Source organism: Geotrypetes seraphini, chromosome 4, assembly GCF_902459505.1.
Source record: "Geotrypetes seraphini chromosome 4, aGeoSer1.1, whole genome shotgun sequence".
Classification (NCBI taxonomy): domain Eukaryota; kingdom Metazoa; phylum Chordata; class Amphibia; order Gymnophiona; family Dermophiidae; genus Geotrypetes; species Geotrypetes seraphini.
The window spans coordinates 49,057,300-49,082,867 of NC_047087.1; the positions used below are offsets into that span (position 1 = coordinate 49,057,300).

The 25,568-nt window shown below is 45.1% G+C and overlaps 1 protein-coding gene across 3 annotated transcripts in view; it reads left to right on the plus strand.

Moving 5' to 3' along the window:
• Nucleotides 1-25,568, plus strand: part of LOC117360023 (borealin-2-like) — a 73,679-nt gene that overhangs the window by 5,390 nt on the left and 42,721 nt on the right. For 2 of the 3 annotated variants that reach the window (XM_033943572.1, XM_033943574.1), the window contains exon 2: nt 24,171-24,299. In XM_033943572.1, the coding sequence (XP_033799463.1) occupies nt 24,171-24,299 (129 nt within the window). The remainder of the gene's footprint in view (nt 1-24,170; nt 24,300-25,568) is intronic. The other variant, XM_033943575.1, reaches the window with a different exon arrangement.

Sequence of the window (25,568 nt, forward strand, 5' to 3'; positions counted from 1 at the left end):
ACGGACTTTGTCCTATCTATGTCCCGGCCTGTTACCGGGTTTAAAAGGTGTTATCAGTGTGGTAGAACTATTTCCATCACTGATCCACATAGTCGGTGTATGATCTGTCTTGGGTCGACTCATCGCCCCGAAGATTGTATTCGCTGCCTCACTCTTCAACCTCGTGCTTTTAAACGTCGCTGCGACAGATTTTTGGAGCTTTTTCCTCGTATGGAGCCTGAAAAAGCTGTGGCCTCGGTCGAGGCATCTGTTAAATCCTCGACTCCGGGACCAACCTCGAGTACTAAAACCTCGACCTCGCCTCCTCGACAGGCCTCGGCCTCGAAGACCTCCGGGTCCTCGGCCTCGAAGGCCTCGACGATGTCCTCGAAGCCTGGATTGGGGGGTAAGTCTCCTGCTTCCTTTTCAGGTACCATCTCTAAGAAGCCGACAGAGTCTACCTCCATTCAGCCTGGGGCCCCAGGTTTGACTCCGTCTTCCAGACCTTCAAAACGTGCTTCCAAGTCCAGGGAATACTCTCGATCGAGGTCGCCCTCCTTGGAACGCACGAGACCTCCTGTGACTCCGAGTCCTTTGGTCTCCGTCCCCATGTTTGAGGATATGCTGAAGTCAATTCTGACTACGCAAATTTCCTCAATAGTGGCTCAGTTGGTACCGGTCTCGACTCTGTCTGCGCAACACCAGCCTGAGCATAAATCGGCACCCTCTCGGCGATCTCCTCGTCGCAGGTCTCGATCCAGGGTTTCCTCGTCAGACTCCTCGTCTGAACATGGAGCTAAACAAGCATTACCTCGATCGAAGCACAGGTCTCGATCTTCGAAGCTTACCTCTACAAAGAGCTCGAAGCATTCTGATATTACTTCTAAAGCTCATACTACCATTGCCTCTTCAATATCGTCGAGGCATTCGAGGTCGAGGACACCACCTTCGAGGCATTTGTCTCGAGAAAAATCTCCTCTTACTAAACCTCGTACTCCGCGCACTTCTCCGACTCGGAGCCTTAAGCGGAAACATTCAGCCACTCCTCCTCTGACAGGCAGTGGAACATCTTCCATCACTTTACATCTTGAATCTGAGCCTCTATCTCAGTATTCACGCGAGGCTTCTCCATCTTTTTCAGTGACACATCGTTCTCGTTCTCTTTCTCCTGAGGAAGCCTCGACCTCGAAGTCTGCTTCTTTTGCTAAATTTGTCTTCGACATGGGACAGGCTCTTAATATTGATTTACATTCTGATTCAAAATACACGCCTGAATACCTTGCGGATATGGAACTTTCTCATCCTCCTAAGGAGACTTTACGTCTACCCATGACACCGGTGCTGAAGCAGACGTTTCTACGTAACATGGAGACTCCTTATTCTGTGACAGCTATTCCATCGAAGCTGGAGTCTAGGTATCGTACTGTTCCATGTAAAGGGTTTGAGAAATCCCAACTTTCTCATCAATCCCTAGTGGTGGAATCTTCCCTGAAGAAGGCTCACCCATCTAAGGTGTCTGCAACAGTTCCACCAGGACGCGAAGGGCGTACTATGGACAAGTTTGGGCGCAGACTTTATCAAAATTCTATGATGACAAATAGAATTTTGAATTATAACTATGTCTTTACTTCATATTTTAATCATTTTTTGAAGCAGTTGTCATCTTTTTGCCCAGACTGGCCCAAAGAACGCCTTTCTGAATATAAAAACATTATTCAATCTCTGTCTCAGTTACGTCTATTCATGTTGCAAGCATCTTATGATGCTTTTGAGCTATCCTCCAGAGTCTCGGCATTTGCAGTGGCTATGAGACGTCTTGCATGGCTCAGGATTGTAGATATGGATCCCAACTTACAAGATCGTTTAGCAAACCTGCCGTGTCAAGGTTCTGAGCTCTTTGATGACTCTATTGAAGCAGCTACTAAAAGGCTTTCTGAGCATGAGCGTTCCTTCGCCTCTTTGATTCGTCCGAAACCAAAACCTTCTCTGACTAGAGCTTACAGACCTCCAGCTCGTCGTTACCCCATGAAGTCCACACCGGCTTTTTCTAGGCCTCCACCTAGACGGCCACAACAACAACGTCCTCAAAAGCCTCAGACACCTGCTCCAACCAAAACAGCTCCGTCTTTTTGACGGTCCAGTGATGAGCATTCCAACCTCTTTGCATCCAAATTCCTCCCTACCAATCGGAGGTCGTCTTTCCCTTTTTTCATCTGTCTGGGAAACCATTACATCGGACCTTTGGGTCCTTACGATCATCCGAGAGGGATACTCTCTGCGCCTGCTTCAGGTGCCTCCAGATCACCCTCCAAGAGAGTGTCTTTCCAGTTCCTCGCAACTCCCTCTTCTTCTTCGGGAGGCTCGAGCTCTTCTTCACCTTCGAGCAGTGGAGGAAATTCCTCCTCCCGAACGCAACCAGGGGTTTTATTCCAGATATTTCCTGGTTCCAAAGAAGACGGGGGATTTGCGACCCATTCTGGATCTACGAGCTCTCAACAAATTTCTAGTCAAAGAAAAATTTTGCATGCTTTCTCTCCCGATCCTGTACTCCCTCATGGATCAAGGGGATTGGATGTGCTCACTGGATCTCAAAGAGGCTTATACTCACATTCCTATTCATCCAAATTTTCGCAAATATCTCAGGTTCAAGGTGGGGAACCTTCACCTTCAATACAAGGTTCTTCCATTTGGCCTAGCAACCTCTCCTCGGGTCTTCACCAAGTGTCTGGTTGTGGTAGCCGCGGCTCTTCGAGCCCAGGGATTGCAAGTTTTTCCTTACCTCGACGATTGGCTTATAAAAGCCCCTTCTCGTTCAGGGGTTACGCAAGCGACCCTTCAGACTATTTCTTTTCTTCAAAGTCTGGGGTTTCATATCAACTTCCCAAAATCTCACTTAGTTCCAACTCAATCGATTCAATTTATTGGGGCGGTGTTGGATTCCATCCGCATGAGAGCTTTTCTTCCTCTCAATCGACAGAATACTCTCTTAAACCTTTGTCATCATGTAACTTCCCTATCAACTATCAGAGCGCGTCAAATGATGGTCCTTCTCGGTCACATGGCATCTACAGTACATGTGACTCCTTTAGCAAGACTACATCTTCGCATCCCTCAGTGGACTCTGGCATCCCAATGGCAGCAAGCTCTAGATCCTTCTTCTCGCCATATAACGGTGACGCCTTCTTTAAAGAAGTCTCTCCGCTGGTGGATGCTCTCTTCAAATCTTTCCAGAGGTTTGCTGTTTCACCATCTTCCTCATCAGAAAGTTCTCACAACAGATTCGTCCGAGTACGCATGGGGAGCCCACGTAGATGGTCTCCGTACGCAAGGATTATGGACGGCCACAGATCGTCGATGTCATATCAATCTGTTGGAACTCAGAGCGATATTTCTGGCTCTCAAAGCTTTTCTTCACATCCTTCACGACCAAGTAGTCCTTGTTCGGACGGACAATCAAGTAGCAATGTATTATGTCAACAAACAGGGGGGAACGGGTTCCCATCCTCTGTGTCAGGAAGCTCTGAAGTTGTGGCATTGGGCGATTTCACACAACATCTTTCTTCGAGCCGTTTATATTCAGGGTATTCAGAATTACCTTGCAGACAAATTGAGTCGTCTGCTTCAACCTCACGAATGGACGATCAACTCCCCCACACTTCGTCAAGTATTCAACCGATGGGGGACTCCTCGGGTGGATCTTTTTGCGTCACCCAACAACTTCAAACTTCCTCTGTTTTGTTCCCGCATCTTCTCCCCTCTTCGTCTCGAGGCGGATGCGTTTCTACTAGACTGGAGGAATCAGTTCCTTTACGCCTTTCCTCCTTTTCCTCTGATTCTCAAAACTCTTGTCAAATTGAAGTCGGATCATGCCACAATGATTCTCATAGCTCCTCGGTGGCCCCGACAACATTGGTTCTCTCTTCTTCTGCAACTCAGCATCAAGGAACCTCTTCTTCTGCCAGTTTTTCCTTCTCTGCTCACTCAGAGTCAGGGATCCTTACTTCATCCAAACCTGCAGTCTCTTCATTTGACAGCATGGTTCCTTTCCACCTGATGGATTCTGCTGAATTTTCTCAGTCTGTTCAGGATGTTTTTCTGGCTTCCAGAAAACCGTCAACTCGTCAATGTTATAGTCAAAAGTGGACCAGATTTTCTTCTTGGTGTTCCACTCATAATCTTCAGCCAACTTCTTCTTCTTTGGCTTCTGTTTTGGATTATTTACTTCATCTATCCCAGTCGGGTCTCCAATCCACATCTATTAGAGTTCATCTTAGTGCAATTGCTGCTTTTCATCAGCCTTTAGAGGGGAAATCACTCTCGGCACATCCTCTAGTTTCTCGTTTTATGAAAGGTCTTTTTAATCTTCATCCACCGATCAAACCTCCCCCTGTGGTATGGGATCTTAATGTGGTCTTGGCTCAACTGATGAAACCTCCTTTTGAACCTATTGACTTGGCTCATTTTCGATATCTTACTTGGAAAACTGTTTTCTTGATTGCTCTCACTTCAGCTCGTCGAGTTAGTGAGTTACAAGCTTTGGTTTCGGATCCACCTTTTACTGTTTTTCACCATGACAAGGTGGTACTCCGTACACATCCCAAATTCTTACCTAAGGTAGTTTCTGATTTTCATATCAATCAGTCTATTGTTCTACCCGTATTTTTTCCTAAGCCACATTCTCACCCTGGTGAGGCGGCTTTGCATACTTTGGATTGTAAACGTACGTTGGCTTTCTATCTTCAACGTACTCAACCTCACAGAAGTTCTCCTCAACTTTTTATTTCTTTTGATCCAAATAGATTGGGTCATCCCGTTTCGAAGCGTACTATCTCCAACTGGTTGGCTGCGTGTATTTCTTTCTGTTATGCTCAGGCTGGTCTTCCTCTACAGAGTCGAGTAACGGGCCATAAAGTCAGGGCTATGGCGGCTTCGGTTGCTTTCCTCAGATCAACTCCTATTGAGGAAATTTGTAAAGCTGCCACTTGGTCCTCGGTTCACACTTTTACTTCTCATTATTGTCTGGATACTTTATCCAGGAGGGATGGCCATTTTGGCCAATCTGTGTTACAGAATCTTTTTTCTTAAATTGCCAACTTCCCTCCTCCCTTTTGATTTAGCTTGGAGGTCACCCATGTGTGGGAATATGCTGCCTGCTTGTCCTGGGATAAAGCACAGTTACTTACCGTAACAGGTGTTATCCAGGGACAGCAGGCAGATATTCCCACAACCCTCCCACCTCCCCTGGTTGGCTTCTTAGCTTGGTATCTGAACTGAGGATCCTCTCAGGAGATGCGCCCCCTAGTTTGGGCGGGAAGGCACGCGCGCATGCGCGATGCAGCAATCGAAAGCTCGAGATCTTCAAGCAAGATGCTTTCGAGGCTGTCCGCTGCGGGGCTCCGTCGGTGACGTCACCCATGTGTGGGAATATCTGCCTGCTGTCCCTGGATAACACCTGTTACGGTAAGTAACTGTGCTTTTTTGTTGGATTTATTTCCCTTCCCTTCTTTTTCATATGGTCAATTAATAAATCCAACTGCCCTTTCTTAGTTTGTATGTCAATATGTCAAACTCATGTAATTTACTATCTTGCTCTATCTGTACCTTAAAGTTTTATCCATAAACCCTTTGGTTCCTTACTTACATTATTAATTTCATTACAAGTTCCTACATTTAAATCCATAATTTGTTAATATTTAAGCATATTTTAAATATCGATCCCTGTTTTTGCAACATTCGTAGAATTGCAGACAGACTCCATGCTGTCTCTCTCTATTTTTTCTTTTTCTTTCTTTCCTGCTTCCTCCCACTTCCCCCTCCCCTCTGCCTGGTGAACAAAGGAGAATTCAAAAAGCCCGCCGTCAAGTTCACATGATAGCATCTAAGGAGGAAAAAGGTGGGGGTGAAAATCCCTCCCTTTGTAGTTTGCTCTTTCAAACAAAGGAACTTTTACTTCAACATCCTATTTACTCGACCGCGCCCCCTCTTATATTTTGTGGCAGCAATATGAACTGCTAATACCCAGCTCCTTCGAGCCAACTACATCACCCGATAAATCGGGGCATCTTTCTAAACTACATCACCCTATTCATCGGGGCATATTTCCAAACCTTGTACAAGAACAATTGATTCTGCACTTCCCAGAACCCAGAGCAACCACATCACCTGATTAATCGGGGCAACTATTATTTCTCTAAACTACATCACCCGATCCATCGGGGCAACTTTTTTTTTTTTCTAAACTTGTACAAGAACAATTGGTTCTGCACTTCCCAGAACCCAGAGCAACCACATCACCTGATTTATCGGGGCAACTATTATTTCTCTAAACTACATCACCCGATCCATCGGGGCAACTTTTTTTTTTTCTAAACTTGTACAAGAACAATTGGTTCTGCACTTCCCAGAACCCAGAGCAACCACATCACCTGATTTATCGGGGCAACTATTATTTCTCTAAACTACATCACCCGATCCATCGGGGCAACTTTTTTTTTTTTTTTCTAAACTTGTACAAGAACAATTGGTTCTGCACTTCCCAGAACCCAGAGCAACCACATCACCTGATTTATCGGGGCAACTATTATTTCTCTAAACTACATCACCCGATCCATCGGGGCAACTTTTTTTTTTTCTAAACTTGTACAAGAACAATTGGTTCTGCACTTCCCAGAACCCAGAGCAACCACATCACCTGATTTATCGGGGCAACTATTATTTCTCTAAACTACATCACCCGATCCATCGGGGCAACCTTTTTTTTTTCTAAACTTGTACAAGAACAATTGGTTCTGCACTTCCCAGAACCCAGAGCAACCACATCACCTGATTTATCGGGGCAACTATTATTTCTCTAAACTACATCACCCGATCCATCGGGGCAACTTTTTTTTTTCTAAACTTGTACAAGAACAATTGGTTCTGCACTTCCCAGAACCCAGAGCAACCACATCACCCGATCCATCGGGGCATTTTTATTTCTCTAAACAACATCACCCGATTTATCGGGGCAATTTTTTCTAAACTGCATCACCCGATTTTTCGGGGCAATTTTTTAAACTTGTACAAGATCAAGTGGTTCTGCCCTTTCCAGAACCTTTTCCCATGACTCTGCTAATCCATGATTATTGACTAGTTCTTGTGCTATTAAATTATACGGTGCCTCGGTCCAGCTGGGCACCTCTATAGGTTCTTTTGAGGATTTCTCTCTCTTCCTGAACATTCCTGTATCACAAGAGCGCTCAGGTTTTCTTTAGAGAAATCCTGCCGACTACGCCAATTAATGTATTACTATTTAAAAAGGCTTACCAAATACCTTCAGTCACTATCCGCACTGGACAGAATGCCAGGAAATCAAAATAGTATACATATTAAGTTTTATTACCTATATACAATATTTCTAGCCATTTTATTACATATATACAATATTTCTAGCCATAATCATTGATTAAGTACAGAGTTTGAATTAATACGTTACCGGTTATTACATCATTATTCTGTCACTTTCCATACGATCAGGAGGCTTACTCACAAAATATCATCACACAGCTTGTCAGTAGTGGAAATGTCCCGTCCCTTACAGGTTTTTTTTCTTTCTAGGGGAAGCAGTATTTATCCCCCTATCCTTGTGGATTGAGTTAACTGAATGCTGGGGTGATGTTTACCAATTAGTATGTGTTTGCCTCATGAGCTAATTTCCCATCCCCTTCCTAGTGAAGGATGTTTACTAATTAGTATGTGTTTGCCTCATGAGCTAATTTCCCATCCCTTCCTTGTGGATGTTTACCAATTAGTATGTGTTTGCCTCATGAGCTAATTTCCCATCCCCTTCCTAGTGGAGGATGTGCTAACTGAATGCTTGTGGATTGAGTTAACTGAATGCTTGTGGAATGTTATGTGTTAGCCTGCCTGAGCTGACTGACCTGCTCAATAGGTGCTGAAAAGTCCTTGCTCGTTCTCATAACAGCTATCATGGATCCTAGGCAGTGTCACTCAATATTAATAATACTTTCATAATCATCCGTTTCACAATCGTGTCACAATGCACTACTTTCAATGCATATTCATTGGGGAAATCCTGAAAACCCGACTGGATTCCGGCCCTCAAGGACCAGAGTTGCCAACCCCTGATCTAGCCCATAATGGCAGTGCTTGCTGGCTAATATGTTAGGAAGGGTATGTCTGGCAATGGGGGACAGTAGTGGGGGAATCCACTTCCAAAGTTACATCTTGTTTCTATGGCTCCATTTTCTAAAGTCTGCCTGCAATTATATAAGGGATAGACTGTCTTGCAGTTTTCCTTTCTTTAGTCTTCCAGATTAGATGGCTATGGTCCCTTTAAGGCTTTGTTTGCAGCCACTTTATCTTGTCATTTGATGTAAGAATATCTATCTCCCTATCTAATGATCTTATCTGTGATAGTTTTTAGCCAAAGATTGCAGTGGCCTCCTGGAACAAGTTTATGTGGAGTGTAAGCCTGATCTGGAGGCAATTTTCTGAGACTCCCTCCCAAAATTATTCTATAGCATCCTGTATACCTAGGGAAAGAAGACTTGCTCCAGGACTTGGAGAATAAATGTGAAAAAAAAATGTGAAACAGTATTTGATAGCCTTTCAGACCAGTTCAGATGCATGGGTTTATCATCTTCTAGCAGTAGATGGAAGAACCACTGGTTAGTGACAACATTGCTTAAGAATTTTGTACAGCCACTCACCAGTCAGTATTTCTCAGTCTCTAGTCCAGAAGATGGTAAAAGGCATCTGTGTAGTCTGACTAGACCAGTTGGGGGGGGGGGGTGGAATGTGTCCACATCTTTCCAGAGGTGGATGCAAATAACCTTGGATCAATGGGTTAAAAAAAATTGTTTGGGACAATATGCACACACGTGGTCTCTTCTTTTCCCATGCCTGTTTTGGAATCTCCTTTCTGGTCATCAGCGAATGAGGCTGCAGTCAGATCTAGCTTGGCAAGATTAGTGAGTCTGCAGGCTGTGGTTCATTCTTCAAAAAGAATGAGGGATAAACTCCATTTTATTTATTTATATACCACTTACATTCAGATACTTTATCATATTTCCCTATCTCTCCCAGTAGGCTCAAACTCTATCTAGTGTACCTGGGGCAATGAGGGGATTAAGGGCTAGATTCACTAAGCCCACCAATCAACTTCCGACCACTTAGCAACCCCTTTACGACCTGATTTCCCTCCGACCCGATTCACTAATCTCTGTTCCAATCGTCCTCCGATCCACGCATGCAAATGAGGGGGAACGGCATTCAAATGCAGGCAGGAAGTGATTCACTAAAATAAAAAAGCAACACCGACTGGACTGGCCGATCCAAAAATAAGCGACTGCTGAGGTCCTTTCCGACTGTCCTGCCTTCTGCCGCCCAGCTCTCTTCTCTGCTCTGCTCTCAGCCCCGATCTCTTGCCTGCCCCGAATCTCCTATTCTATTCTCTTCTGCCTGCCCTGAATCTCCTCTTCTCTCCTACATGCCCCGACTCGCTGCCCTGCACTTGCCCCGACTCGCCTGCCTTTCCCCCGCACTATGAGCCCATGGTTTTAACCCGCGGGTTAAAACCACGGACTCTCAAAGAAAAAGTAAGAACAGCTAGATTTAAAAATAATTTTTAAAAAAGGGTTGCTGCTCTTCAGCATGCGCAGACCATCTACAGATGGTCTGCGCATGCGTCGGGATCGCTAGAGAGCGATCCTGACAGTTGGATGGGGACATGATTCCGATCGCCCTCTTTTGCATGAGGGCGATTTATGAATCAGCCTTCCAGATACGGATTGGATACCTCACGGATCGGATCAGATCCATGCCCTTTGTGAATAGCCCTGAGTGACTTGCCCAGGGACACGAGCATCGAGGAATTTTAACTCCATCCTCAGAGTGCTGAGGTTGTAGCTCTAACCCCTGCACCACACACACTCCCTGTTTGTTTTGTTGTGCACAAAAAGGAAGGGGCCTTCTATCCCATCTTAGATTTTGAGAATGAACTTGGCATCAAATTCTAGGGTTTCATGTAGTAGCAATTTGGCGCAGAGACTTACTTACAACTCTGGATCTGACTGTAGTGTGTTTGCATATTCTTATTCACAAAGAACACCAATGGCTACTCTTTAACAATTCTAGGGCATCGTTTTCAATTCTGTGCCCTTTTAGTCTAGCTGTGGTCCCAAGAACTTTTTTTTTTTTTAAAGGCAATGGTAGTTGTAGGGACTGAAGCAGGATTTGAACATATTGGCACTTGATTTGTGGGTGTCCAAATGGGTGTCCAAATGATGCCGTTCATAAAGTTTAGTTGCTGTTACTGAACTCAGCTGTTGAGCTGCACAAGCCCCTCTTCCTGCAATACTCCTTCAACGCAGGTGCCATAAGGCGGTAAAAGGGGCTAAAAGAGACTACGAGGAAAAAATAGCCAAGGAGGCGAAGAACTTCAAGCCGTTCTTTCAATATATTAAGGGGAAATGACCCACGAAGGAAGTGGTGGGACCGTTGGATGACCATGGAATAAAGGGAGCACTAAAAGAGGACAAAGCAATTGCCGACAAACTGAACACATTTTTTGTGTCTGTATTTACCGAAGAAGATGTACACAGCATACCGGAACCCATCAGGCTATATGCTGGAAATGAAGACAGAAAGCTGACAAGATTGATGGTCAGTCTAGAGGAGGTGTGTAGGCAGATTGATAGGCTTAAGAGCGATAAATCCCCAGGACCGGATGGCATCCATCCAAGGGTCATCAAGGAACTGAAACAGACCATAGCAGAACTACTTCAACTAATAGCCAATCTGTTGATCAAATCGGGAAAGATTCCGGAAGACTGGAAGGTGGCGAATGTTACGCCGATCTTCAAGAAAGGTTCAAGGGGAGATCCGGAAAACTACAGACCTGTGAGTCTGACCTCAGTACCGGGAAAGATGGTAGAGTCACTGATAAAGGAAAGTATCATTGATCACCTTGACGGACACTGGCTGATGAGGACCAGTCATCACGGTTTTAGCAAAGGCAGATCGTGTTTGATGAATTTGCTGCACTTCTTTGAGTGAGTAAACGGACAGATAGACAAGGGCGACCAAGTTGACATTGTATATCTGTATTTTCAGAAGGCGTTCAACAAGGTTCTGCATGAACGACTACTTCAGAAGATTATGAGCTATGAAATCAAGGGTGAAATACTCACGTGGATTAAAAACTGGCTGGAGCATAGGAAAAGAGAGTGGGGGGGTGGGTAAATGGACAATACTCGGACTGGAAGAGCGTCACCAGTGGGGTGCTGCAGGGCTCGGTGCTTGGACCAGTGCTCTTTAACATCTTTATAAATGATCTGGACATAGGTACAACGAGCGAGGTGATTAAATTTGCGGACGATACGAAGTTATTCAGAGTAGTGAAGACGCAGGGGGATTGCGAAGATCTGCAACGTGACATCAAGCTCGAGGAATGGGCATCAACATGGCAGATGAGGTTCAACGTGGATAAGTGTAAAGTGTTGCATGTCGGTAACAAAAACCTCATGCACGAATACAGGATGTCCGGGGTGGTACTTGGAGAGACCTCCCAGGAAAGGGACTTGGGAGTTCTGATCGATAAGTCGATGAATCCATCCACGCAATGTGTGGCGGTGGCAAAAAGGGCAAACAGAATGCTAGCATAATCATGAACAGATCAGAGAAGGTTATCATGCCGCTGTACCAGGCCATGGTGCGCCCTCACCTGGATTACTGCGTCCAGCACTGGTCGCCGTACATGAAGAAGGACACGGTACTACTCGAAAGGGTCCAGAGAAGAGCGACTAAGATGGTTAAGGGGTTGGTGGAGCTGCCATGCAGCAAAAGATTAGAGAAACTGGACCTATTCTCCCTCGAACAGAGGAGATTGAGAGGGGACAAGATCGAAACATTCAAGGTATTGAAGGGGATAGAATGAAAGAAGTTATCCTGCCTTTGTATCGGGCGATGGTGCATCCGCATTTGGAGTACTGCGTCCAATATTGGTCGCCGTACCTTAAGAAGGATATGGCGTTACTCGAGAGGGTTCAGAGGAGAGTGACATGTCTGATAAAGGTATGGAAAACCTTTCATATGGAGAGATTGGAGAAACTGGGACTCTTTACCCTGGAGAAGAGGAGACTTAGAGGGGATATGATTGAGATTTACAAGATCATGAAAGGCATAGAAAGAGTGGAGAGAGACAGATTCTTCAAACTTTCGAAAAATAAAAGAACAAGAGGGCATTTGGAAAAGTTGAAAGGGGACAGATTCAAAACGAATGCTAGGAAGTTCTTCTTTATCCAACGTGTGGTAGACACCTGGAATGCGCTTCCAGAGGGCATAATAGGGCAGCATATGGTACTGGGGTTCAAGAAAGGATTGGACAATTTCCTGCTGGAAAAGGGGATAGAGGGGTATAGATAGAGGATTACTGCACAGGTCCTGGACCTGTTGGGCTGCCGCGTGTGCGGACTGCTGGGCACGATGGACCTCAGGTCTGACCCAGCGGAGGCATTGCTTATGTCCTTAGTAGATAAGGTCAGGTTGTCCCTCTCCAAGGTAGGGAGAATGAGAGGGCACTTTCTAAAGTTGAAAGGGATAGATTCCGTACAAACGTAAAGAAGTTCTTTTTCACCCAGAGAGTGGTAGAAAGCTGGAACGCTCTACTGGAGGCTGTTATAGGGGAAAACACCCTCCAGGGATTCAAGAAAAAGTTAGACAAGTTCCTACTGAACAAGAACGGGCGCTGGTAGGGCTAGTCTCGATTAGGGTGCTGGTCTTTGACCAGAGGGCCGTCGCCTGAGCGGACTGCTGGGCATGATGAACCACTGGTCTGACCCAGCAGCGGCAATTCTTATGTTCTTAAGCATGTCCACTGCCAGAAGGACGAGAGCCTACTGTGCCTCTTGGCTGCCCTCATCAGCCACTTGCTCTATGCCGAGGACTGTTCTATATCAGCAGTGGGGGAGGGGGACAGTGAGGGCTGAACAAGTCTGGCAGGAAAGTGGACTCCACCATGCAGACCAAGAGTAAACCAGCCAGACCCACTTGCCTCTCCTTTGACACCCAGGCCAGCATCTAGAGCCCAAGAGCCTCAGTGACTATTTCATCATTGAGATCTGCAATAAAGCTTTGTTCTACTGCCTGGTGGTCCTGTGTTTTCTCATCTATAGCAGGAGAGCCTGGCCAAATAAATGCATTTGGGACCAGAGAGCCCCCCCCCCCCCCCCCCGACTGTGTGAGCATGCAACTGGGTACCACCTGCATAGAATATAGGCTAACATCACAGCTGCCCTGGTGCCAGGCAGAATCCCACAGGAAGCTCCTAGTGTAGCTCAAGACTCATGGCTGGGCTTGCTCCTGGGCTAAGGATCAGCCTCTGTGCCTTATCTGGGTCAGCCCCTGCCTGAGCCACAGTCGGTGCCAGTCATTCAGGCTTGCCCCCTGGGCAGAAAGTAGTACAACTCGGAGACATTCTGCTCCACTGCCCTGGCCAGTAGAGCTTCTTTGCTTCTGAGTGAGAAAATGAAGAGGCTAAACTGGCATTTTAATTTTTTTTATTTTTGAGAACGTGTAGCTCAAGCCAGACAAGTAGAGAAAAGAACTGCAGCTGCAGCAACAGGTGGAGATTGGCTCCTTTGCCAATATCAGGATTTTGATAAATGACCTGGACTAGATTGAGCCAAGGATTTGGACATCAGTTGAACTTTTGGCAGCACTGGCCCTGGTCCCCTCTGCTGCACTGATAGGGATGGTCCATATTAGTTGAAAGGACATGTAGGCAGAGCAGGCTGGGTTTGTAGTTCTGCCGAACAAAGCTTCAGAAGGGATGCTGTTGGCCTGGGGGTTCTGTGTGCCCTTTTGGCAGGGACTGTAGTATTCATGCTTGGTATTATCAGTGGACTTTTGACAGTGGTGGCCTTCTGCTTTTGGTAGGCCTTGGTATTGTTGCACTTTGTGGCTCTTATCCTGGGAAGATTTGGCAACACAACCATTATGCCAGTGTGCCCAAACAGCAACACCCAAAAGCCATGTACTTGTTGGGATAGCATTAAGCCAAGGTGAAGTGCTAATACCTCTGTATATGGATGACTAATCCGAGCAAGAAGGCACCTATTTGTGATAAATTTCTTTGAGTTTGGTTGGGTAGTAAATTCAGCCAATAGCAAGCTTATTTATCTCGCTCCATAGAGTATTTGAGAGCCCTGTGATAATCTGTTGAGGGCCATGAATCTGATGGAATCTCAGAAGAATGTTGAGGTTCACAAATTTTTCAGTTTGGAAATGAGATCATTGGTCAGTCGGCATCAATGTACTAGTACAGTCGTGGCCTCAGGGAAAGTTGCTGCACAAAACAGTGCACACTACACCAATTTTGTATCGGTTGTATTGATTGCCAGTGGTACAACACACTGGGACTCATAATAATCCCCACCCCCCCAAAAAAAAAACAACAACCCAAAACTAAAACGTTCAAAATACTGCTTAAGTCAGCATTTGGATGTCCTAATCGCTTGGAGGGGGGAGCAGGGGGGCAAGTGCCACTAAAACCCTTTTCCTGGATGTCTAGTGAGAAGTTTCTCCCTCTGTGCATCCAGAGTTCAGGGGGTGTGCTTTCGGAGCTAGGCCTGTTTTAGAAGCATTTTAAATGCCATAAAGGAACCCAAACCCTGACTAGATGACCACTGGATGACCCCCCCCTCCCCCATACACACACACACATTCCCCAGTTCTCACTAATGCCTTCCATCCTCTAAAAATCTGAATGAAAGACTACATACCTTTCTCTAGAACAGCAACACTTGATATGGGAAAGCCTAGTAGTGCATCACACAGATGTCTTAAGTAACCTGCCAGATGGATGGGCTAATGAACCATAGAGAGGAAGACCCAGGCCCATAAGCCACTCTAACCACTACAGTTATGGTGGAAAGTGTGAGCCCACCAAAACCTACTCTACTGCCATATAGGTGTCACCTGTAGCCGTGAGATCTATTGGTATGATAGACAGGTGAGTATAGCAGGTTTTGGGAGAGTTTTGGAGGGCTCAGCATACATTATAAGAGGTATGTGGTGAGACGTACTTCTGGCACTGTTTATGTGAAGTTCATAGTGCCTCCTCTCAGGTGTCCCACTGCTCTGTTATGTCTGTGTGGCCAGTCCATCACAGTGGTCTGGATTTGGACATTTTCAACTTGGACGTTTCTTTGGTCAAAAATGGGTATAAATTTAGGCATCCTAAGGATTGGATGTCCTGTTGGCTTAGACGTAAAAGTAGACAATTAACCCCCCCAAAAAAACAATTGGGGGGAGGCATTTAGGTGGTTTGGCTTTCGAAAACAATGTTCCTACCTACTTCATACCAACCCACTGGAATCAACTGCCCCCGCAGATTAGATCCCTTGAAGGTGCTCCAACTTTAGGAAAGCAATAAAAACATACCTCTTCACCTAACTCCCTGCCCACAACCGATGGATTACAAAGAAATGTATATTGATACAAGATCCTTGGTATGCATCACATTAGGATAAAAACTTGTATTGAAAAATCTTGGACTGTACCTATGACAAATTTAACTTGTAAACTGTATAATATCACTGGCTAGTAATTGCAACTCAAAAGTGGTGGTATTTACAGTCATCCACATTTAAAACGTTATTACTGAAGAAGAATCAACATTATTGAATTCTTCAAAGAGCCATCAGAAGTGGCACTGCAACGGGAAGCAAAATTATCTGACACTAGTCTCTTCATTGGCTCTAGAGTTATAAACTCATAAAATACTGAATTTTAAATCTTTACAGTGCAACGCTTATCCAAAAACATTTTTTATGTGCAAAGTCCATCATTTGACTTTCAGTATATAAATTTGATCAAAATGACTTATCTTGAACATGGTACAGGGTATTCAAGGTAAGGAGAGGAGCATGGGAGCCCTGCTCCGCCCCCCTCCAACCCAGCAGGAGAGCCGACTTTGATATCTCCTGCACCGGCAGAGCGTGGCCTTTTTCTCCGGCCCCCACACCAAGGAGAGGAGCGTGGGAGCCCTGCTCCGCCCTCCTTCCACGGTGCCGCTCAAGCAGGAGGGCTCTGCCTCTGCTCCCTTAGAGCCCCTGCTTCCCTTCAGACCACCGGGACCGTAGAAAAGCTTCTGCCTTCGCAGAATTGTTCAGGCTGACCCTACCCGTTCCAGCATCGGATTCTACCTTAACATCTGATCCTTCTTCAGCCCTGGGCTGCCGAAAGTCCCCTCCCCCCAAAGATTCCCCACAGAAGAGGAAGGAGGAAACTCTCCTCCATCCTACGGCTCAGAAGCACGTCAGGAGCCAGCTCCACCCCCCCCCCTCCCGAGCCAGCGGGGATTCTTCCTGATTTAAAACAAGCAGCGCCAACGGCACGCTGCCGTTTTGTGAAGTGTCCTTTGAGGCGGCCCAATAGAAGCATAGGTAACTGTTAGAAGCATAGGTAACTAGAGGCATGGATAAGTGTTAGAAGCATGTGTATCCACCAAAGGCATGTATACTGTTAGACGCATGAAAAACCGCTAGTGGCATGTACTGTTAATGGCATGTACCGTTAGGGGCATGTACTGTTAAACGCATGAAAAACTTAGTGGCATGCACTGTTAAATGCATGTACTGTTAGACACACGAAAAAACAACAAACTGTTAGAGGAATGAACTGTTAGTTGCAAGTGCATCTGCTAGAGGCACGCTTAACGCAGTGTTTTTCAACCGCTGTTCCACGGCACACTAGTGTGCCGCGAGATGTTGCCTGGTGTGCCATACGGTCAGGGCCGCCATCAGGGCAGTACCACCAGTCCTGCATTCAGGGGCCCGGAGCTGACAGGGGGCCCGGGCTCCCCCAGGGTCCTAGGCCACAGTCTAGGGAGAGGGGCGGTCCGCCCCACGTGGACAGGAGAGAGCTGGACGGGGGACCCGCGGAGTTCAATACATCTCGAGCCGCGAGGCTCGTCTTCTGTTCCTGCCTGCCCTGCAGCTAACATATAGCCGATCGCAAGCGTTCCCTGATGTCAGCGCTGATGTCGGAGGGAGGGCTTAAGCAAAACCTGCCCTCCGACGTCAGCGCTGACATCGGAGAATACTTCCGTTCGGCTATTTGTGCGCGGCAGGGCAGGCAGGAAGCAGAAGACAAGCCTCGCGGCTTGAGCTTCGTTTTGCTGAGAAAGTTGCAAAGATGGGCTGGGAGGCAAACACGGAACACAAAAGGGGGGAGGGAGTGCATTATGGACACAAGGCATGAACTTGGGAGAGAGGAAGGGAGGGAAAGAGATGCTGAGGTGGGGGAGGGAATGGGTTTTTGGACACAGAAGGCATGGATTTGGGAGAGAGGAAGGGAGGGAAAGAGATGCTGAGGTGGGGGAGGGAATGCATTTTTGGACACAGAAGAAATGGACTTGGGAGAGAGGAAGGGAGGGAAAGAGATGCTGAGGTGGGGGAGGGAATGAGTGTTTGGACACAGAAGGCATGGACTTTGGAGAGAGGAAGGGAGGGAAAGAGATGGTTGTGTACACGGGGAATAGAAGAAAGGAGAATTTTTGGTCATAGGGAGGGAGTGAGGTACAGATAGTGGCATACCAGGGTGGGGGGGGGCGGTCTGCCCCACCCCGGGTTTACGTCCCAAGGGGGTGCACAGCTGGCCTCCAGTGTTGTCCCTTGGCCGGCAAACTGCGGCTCTTTAGCCACTTGAGTGCCACCGCCGCCATTGGGAATAGGCCGGCGCCAAGTTCTCCCTGCTTTTCCCTGTGGGGCCGGCCAACTCTCGCCACTCGCGTCAATTCTGACGTCGGAGAGGACGTTCTGGGCCAGCCAATCGCTGCCTGGCTGGCCTAGAACGTCCTCTCCGACGTTAGAATTGATGACGGGTGGCGAGAGTTGGTCGGCCCCGCGGGGAAGAGAAGCAGGGAGAACTTGGCGCCGGCCTGTTCCCAATGGCGGCGGTGGCACTCAAGTGAATTACTTTATATATAGTCAATAAAGGCACAGAGTTAAATTTTTTAACATTTTCTAATGGTGGTGTGCCTCGTGATTTTTTTCATGAAACAAGTGTGCCTTTGCCCAAAAAAGGTTGAAAAACACTGGCTTAACGGATAGAGACATCTCAAGACCTATTTCCATTTAACTTATCCACAATCCCATCCCAACCTGTCTAACAACCCTACTCACTTTAAACCAAGAATTTCTGGGTAACTAACCCAGTCTTTGCACTAATTTGAAACTCCCTACACTCCAAACATGAATCTCATACTAATATTACTACTCTATTTGCTAAGTGGCAGCATCAAAGAGATTCACACTCTCTACCCTCAATTACAACCGACCCATCTCCCTGTCTTAACAACTACACACATCACTATCCCACAAGAAGACAAAATAAATCACATTAACATTATCTCAAACAAAAGAACACACCCTCAAAAAAAGAACTAGGGCAGTAAAGGCTATTGGAACCACTACCTTTACCAATCCTATCACATCCACAATCATCCCATGCGCTTATCTTAACACTAGATCAGTCAGGAACAAGGCCTTTATAATCAAAGATTGGATCATCAGCAAGCAAATAGCCTGCCTCTTTCTAACCGAAACTTGGCTATTGTCTGAAGATGATCCAATAATTGCTGATTTCCTTCCTGACAATTTTAAAATCCTTACACTAAACTGCGAGGGAAAAAAAGGAGGAGGATTAGCAATTGTTCTCAAAGAAGGATTCGAGTTCGAACTATTGGACTCCAAATCATCCAGCCAACTAGAAATCTTAGCCTGTAAAATCAGTAACATCCATCTAGAAGAATCCCTTTCTTGCATACTATTCTATGTCCCACCAAGAAGCTGGTCAAAAGCCAAAGAGGACTTCTGTGAATTTGTACTACATAACTCTTAGTCCCTCCTACAATATTATTGCAGGAGACATAAACATTCACCTAGATGAAGAGGACAACACAGACATGAAAGAATTCAAAAACTTCCTATCTCTACTTAATTACAACCTCCCTGCCCCCACACGAAAAAGGCCATCATCTAGATGTAGTAGCCATGTCCACAAAGGAAATCCCAGACCCCGCCATCTCCTTACCTGGTGTCATGACATCTGGTCGGACCACTTCACTTACTACTTTAAGTTATTCTGGTCCCAACGAAAACACAAAACACGCCCGACATTAAAAAAAGAACTTCTCACAAGAGGCCACATTAACCCAGAAAACTACTGGTCACAATATAAACTTCAAGCAGAGATAAAGGAAGAAATCGATTTCTGGGATCACTGGACCACTACCAGCACCTGCATTTTAGACAAAATTGCATCTAAACATATTAGCAAAAGCAATGCTAACAAATATAATAAATGGTTTGACATCGAACTCCTAAAAATGAAACAGCTAGCTAGACGACTAGAAAGAATATGGAAAAAAACAGGAGAATTATCAGACCGCAACAATTGGAGAACTAATATAAAAACCTACAAACAACTGACAAAAGACAAACGCAAAGCATTCTACTCCACTAAAATCAATTCATCCTGCAATAATTCACAAGGAGTCAATACAAAAGAGCTGTTCAATTTGATTACGAACTTATTTGACATCACTCGCTACACTCTATCTACGCACAACATTAAATTACCCTCTGCGAACGACTTAGCCCTGCACTTCGACTCAAAAATCAAAAACCTAAGAAACAATTGCTCAACAAAAGAACCTATTGATTACCAAATAACCAACACACAAGGAAATGAAACACCTGCAGATATGATCTGGAATTCCTTTCAAGACATAGATTGGAATAACTATACCAAATTATATAACAAATACTCCAAATCAGGGGTGCCCAAAACGTCGATCGCGATCTACCGGTCGATCGCAAAGGCAATGCCGGTAGATCGCTGAGCCAGTTTTCTCCCTAGTGTCTTTTAGCATCTTTTAGCTGGGCACTCTGCCCAGCTAATTTAGGTGAGCGCCCAGCTGTCTTACTCAGATAACATGCTTCCCCCTCAGCGTCCTCCGTTCTTCACACTGGACCTATCACAGATGAAAGTTAATTACGGCAGCCTGCAGAGCAAACGTAGCAGGCTGCAGTTGGTCTCTGTAGCACGTTCCCTCTGCCGTGGTCCCGCCCCTGACATTACAGGAAGTGCGGGACCGCGGCAGAGAGAACATGCTACAGAGGCCGACGGCAGCCTGCTACGTTTGCTCTGCAGGCTGCCGTAATTAACTTTCAGCTGTGGTAATTAGGCCCAGAGGGAAGAATGGAGACGAGGACAGTTTGACGATAAACTGAGAGTAAGTCTGTACCCTCATCTATCCTCTTGTTGAAACATAGCATTTAGGGAAGTACTCCTCCCAGTAAGGCCCCCAGAGTGCCTTCCCAGCTGCCTGTAGCATCCATTTTCTGAGCGCTTTAAAATGTATTCATTTTAAGTTTGCTACTGGTTTGTCTAGTTTCAAGGCATAAAGGGGAATTAGCTGAAGTTGCAATCAAGAGGTAAGGCTGTGCCCATAGCAAGGGCCCCGGTGGGATGGGGGTTGCCTTAGAGATGCTGGATTGGGGGGGGAAGCCAAAAGGACCTTTAGGAGGGGAGGGGAAAATCAGCTTTGAACCAAAAGCCAAGAACCAAAAGGGAGGGGGAAGACAGATCCTGGACTAGTAGAGTGTTAGAGAGGGGAAACACCCCAAACTGAGGAAAGAGAGGTTCCAGGCCCTGGGGAGGGGGAAGACAGAGTGAGAGAGACAAAGACCTTGACCAAAGGTGGGAGGACTCAAAATGTTAGCAGAAGGAAGATAGAGAGAAAGAGAAACCTGAAACAAAGGGGAGGCAGAAGAGAGGGGGGCAGATGTTGGGATATGGAAGGTGCAGACAGAGGAGGAGAGACCCTGAGGAAGAACAGAGAGATGCATGATCATAACAGAGGAGAGAGAGAGAGAGGGGGAGACATGTTGCCAATACAGGTGGAGGAGAGAGGAAGAAAAGTTGGACTCCCGGAGGGACAGAGAGAGATGTTGGTTAGGGAATGTAACGAGGTCTGGAGGACAGTATATATAATAAATAAATATGGGGGGTCTTTTACTAAGGCGCGCTAGCCGATTTAGCTCGTGCTAAATGATAATGCGTCCAAAGAATATAATGAGCGCATTAGCACTTAGCTCGCTAAATCGGCTAGCGCACCTTAGTAAAAGAGGGGGTATATATTTAGTTTTTATTGTTGGTAGATCATTTTGACTTGGTCATTTTAAAAGTAGCTCGCAAGCCCAAAAAGTGTGGGCACCCTTGCTCCAAATCATATTGCATCCTGGACTCATGCCCCCCGGAAATCATGAAAGCAGCACCATTTGAATTTAAACTTTCACTACTGCACTGCCACATAACCCCTATCCTAAAAAACAGCAAAGAATCCTCAGCTCTAGTAACCAACTACAGACCAATCGCTTCCATTCCACTTAACGTAAAAATCATGGAGGGATTGGTACACTCCCAATTGATGGAATATCTTGACCAGTTCTTTTCAGCACGGAAACGGTAATTGCGGCTATCTTAGATAACTTGCATCTATTGTTAAGCAAAGGCCTCAATGCCCTGATCATGCAATTCGACATGAGTTCCGCCTTTGATCTAATAGACCATGCGAAAATGCTACAATGCCTAGATGCCATTGGCATCAGGGGTGAAGTGCTAAACTGGTTTCATGGCTTCCTTCTATCCCGCACCTATCAGGTACGTTTCAACAATGATCTCTCCAACACCTGGAGCAACCCATCCGGTGTACCGCAAGGATCCCCGCTATCCCCACTGCTTTTCAACATCTACATGACCTCACTGGGCGTTCAATTAACCCAACTGGAGATAAAATTATTCAGTTACGCTGATGACTTCACACGATCATCCTCCCATTTACCAACTCCATCTCGGAAACCATTCCTAAAGCATCAGAAGCCATAAACTTGATGAAGCACTGGATGACAGACTTCAAGCTCAACACAGAGAAGACAAAATTTTTTGTCACTTCACCACACCCGCTTGACACCAAAACACCACTAGGCATCAACAAACGTAACTACCCCATACAGCCCACCATTAAAATACTGGGTGTAACTCTCGACCAATGCCTAACCATGAAAGACCAGGTGAACTCCTTAATCAAAAAGGGTTTTTTTCACCCTCTGGAAGCTTAAATCCATTAAATCATATTTTGACAACTCTGCATTCAGAATCCTGGTACAATCCCTTGTACTGAGTCAACTCAACTATTGTAACATCACCTATTTAGCAATCTCCCAAAAAAATATGCGACGCTTACAATTAATGCAAAACGCTGCGGTCAGACTTATCTTCGGTCTGAAGAAATTTGACCACGTGACACCATACTACAAACAGCTACACTGGCTACCCTTGGAAGCTCGTGTAAAGTTTAAGTTCGCCTGCCTCTGCTTTAAAGTTCTTTACGGTCTAGCCCCTAAATACATAACCGACCTCTTCTCCTCAGCCAACAGACACAAGAGAAGCTCCCACTTGCACTTCGTTCCCCCCCCGGTTAGAGGTTGCAAACTTAAAAAAAACACAATGAACACCTTCTCTCACATCAAGCAGCGTTATGGGGTAAAGATCTAGAACAACTGCTCTCGCCCACCACTTACGAGGTATTCAGGAAGCGTCTCAAAACTCACCTGCTCTTGAAATATCTAGACAGTTGACCCGCTCCTCTCTTCCCCTCTTCAACGGTTCTCTTGTCCCATCCTCCTCTTGTTGACCAATCCCCTAACTTCTCTCAACTTGTACTTCATTAATCTTTTGTAAACTGCATAGAACTTAACGGTACTGCGGTATATAAACTGTTATTATTATTACTGAAAGTTGAATGGTAATAGACTAAAGGTCTTTATATGCCTTCATTATTCAGCTTCTATGTAAAATGTTTGCACCAAAAGTCACAAATCTAGTGAGTTAACCCTTAAAACTTACTCTTTTGGTACTTCCCATGTGTCTAGAGCAGTGATTCCCAACCCTGTCTTGGAGGACCACCAGGCCAGTTGGGTTTTCAGGGTAGCCCTAATAAATATGCAAGGAGCAGATTTCCATGCTGGGCATCTCCATTATATGCAGATCTCTCTCATGCATATTCATTAGGGCTATCCTGAAAACCCGACTGACCTGGGGGTTTTCCAGGAAAGGTTTGGGAACCACTGGTCTAGAGGGATGCTAAGGAAAGAGAAATTTATATCTTACCTACTGATATTCTTTCCTTTACTTTCTCCAGGTAGTCCATATCCTGCCCTAGGATTCAGAGATCGTATTTTAAGGTCTTTCATGAAGAACAATGTTCTGTATATAGTTCAGATTTTTAATGTTTCAGAGCTATGAAAAACACCTGAAGATTTAGCCATGGTTAAGATGTTCAAACTTTATTTTTTTGGTTCCTGGGTGGTTCTTTGGGGAATATTATGTCCTTTCTGTCTTATCAACATACTTGACTGGTGAGGAGCAGTACAGGATTGCTAAGTGATGTCACTAGTTGGTAGTTCTTGGTCTCCATCTGCTGGTTGAGAAGGCAAATTCAATGTCTGGATGGACTAAAGCAGTTATATCAAACCCTTTGAGGGCCACTTTTTGGATTTGTAGGTACTTGGAGGGCCTCAGAAAAATAGGTAATGTCTTATTAAAGAAATGGCAATTTTGCATGAGGTAAAATTTTTTATAGTTAATAAGACTTAGCCAAAAGGAAAGATTTATAAATAATATTGTCATTTATAGCTAAAGAGACATATGATCAAGAAACTGTTTTATTTTACTTTTATGATTATGATAAACATAACGAGGGCCTCAAAATAGTACCTGGCGGGCTGCATGTGGCCCCTGGGCCACAGGTTTGAGACCACTGGACTAAAGGAAAGATTATCTACTAATGTGTGTTCCAATTCATTCATGTTATATGAAGTCCATATTGTCAATAAATTCATATTTGTATTTTGGCATTCTGTGGATGCACTTTAAACATAGCCTTCAGAGAAGAAAAATTTTTTTTTTTCAAGGAGTAGGCTTTCCCATTAACCTCATTAGGAGTACGTTTTGCTGCAATGAATGCTTTGGAGAAGGAAACAAATGTTTAAAATACTTCCAGATACAGTATAAGTGTATCGGTGCTGTACTTCATACACTAATACTTCCTATCTTTAAAGGCAAGCAAATTGTTGCAGATTTAAAGAAGAGAGCACAGACTTTTGTGTCAACAACTGAGAAGGCTTTTGCTGTGGAACTACTGAAAATGCCCACAGCTGTTCGACAGATGAAAAGAAGAGACTTTCTTAGTAAGGCTCCTATATCGGGTTTCTAATTCCTAGTCTTATACTTTGGACTTAGTTTCATGTCATTGTTCATATGAGTGAAGATTTTACAGTTCCCTGATGGAAATTTTAGTTTTCATTGTGATCCAGCTAATTGGGATGAAAGCATATTGTGTACCAAAGCATAGATATAGAACAAAACATGAGCACTGTGGCAGCTGCTTTGAGTGCTGTCTAGATTAGAAATGTGCATGGTGATGGGGAAAGCAGGAAATCTGTGGGGATGGTAGCAACGGGATGGAAAAGAATTGACTGGGGATGGGATGAGGGAACCAGATGTTCCCATGCACACCTCTAGTCTGGAGGCTTTGATTCCACAGTAGAGAATCTGCTTAGTGTTTCTATAATTAGTTGCTTAAATGTGGTACAGTTATAGATATGTAGTATTTAACCTTTTCCTGAAGTGTTTACTTTGAAATACTTTGCTTAAAGGATGATTCACTAACATTAGCATCTCCTTTTTTATGCATTTCATTCTAATGGCAGTTGTATAGTTCTGTATCTTCCTCCAAACATGTATCATCTTTCTCTTCACATATCCAACAGACTTCTAAAACCTGTCGTTCCTTTCTCTATAATATTGTTAAAATCAGACCTTTCTTTCTGAGTGCACTGCTAAGACCCTTGTCACCTCTTGCCTAGACTATTACAACCTGCTTCTCACTGGCCTCTGCTAAACCATCTCTCTTCAATCTCTTCAGAATTCTGCTGCACGCCTTAAATTCTGCCAGTGTGGCTATGCCCACATTACCCCTCTCAAGTTACTTCATTGGCTCTCTATCCGTTTCAAATTCCTCTTATGACCTACAGTTGTATTCACTCCATAGCTCCTCAATATCTCACCACACTCCTTCTTCCCCCGGACAAGTCTCATCTGTACCCTTCTCATCTATGCCAACTCCAAACTCCATCCCTTCTACTTTGCTGCACCCTGTGCCTGGAACAAACTGCCTTACTTGGTACATCAAGCTCCGTCTCTGGCAGTATTCAAATCCAGATTCAAAGCCCACTTCTTTGGAGCTGCTTTCAATTCCAAAACTCTAACCCACCTGCTAAGCACTAATATCTGTCTTATCATTTCCTCTGATTTCCCCCACCTGAGCACAGTGTATTGATGCATCTTCTTGTTGAGTTTCGGTCTTGACTAGATTGTAAGCTCTTTTGATGTACAGCACTGCATATGCCTAGTAGCTCTGTAGAAATAAGTAGTAATAGTAGTAAGATTTTAAAAAA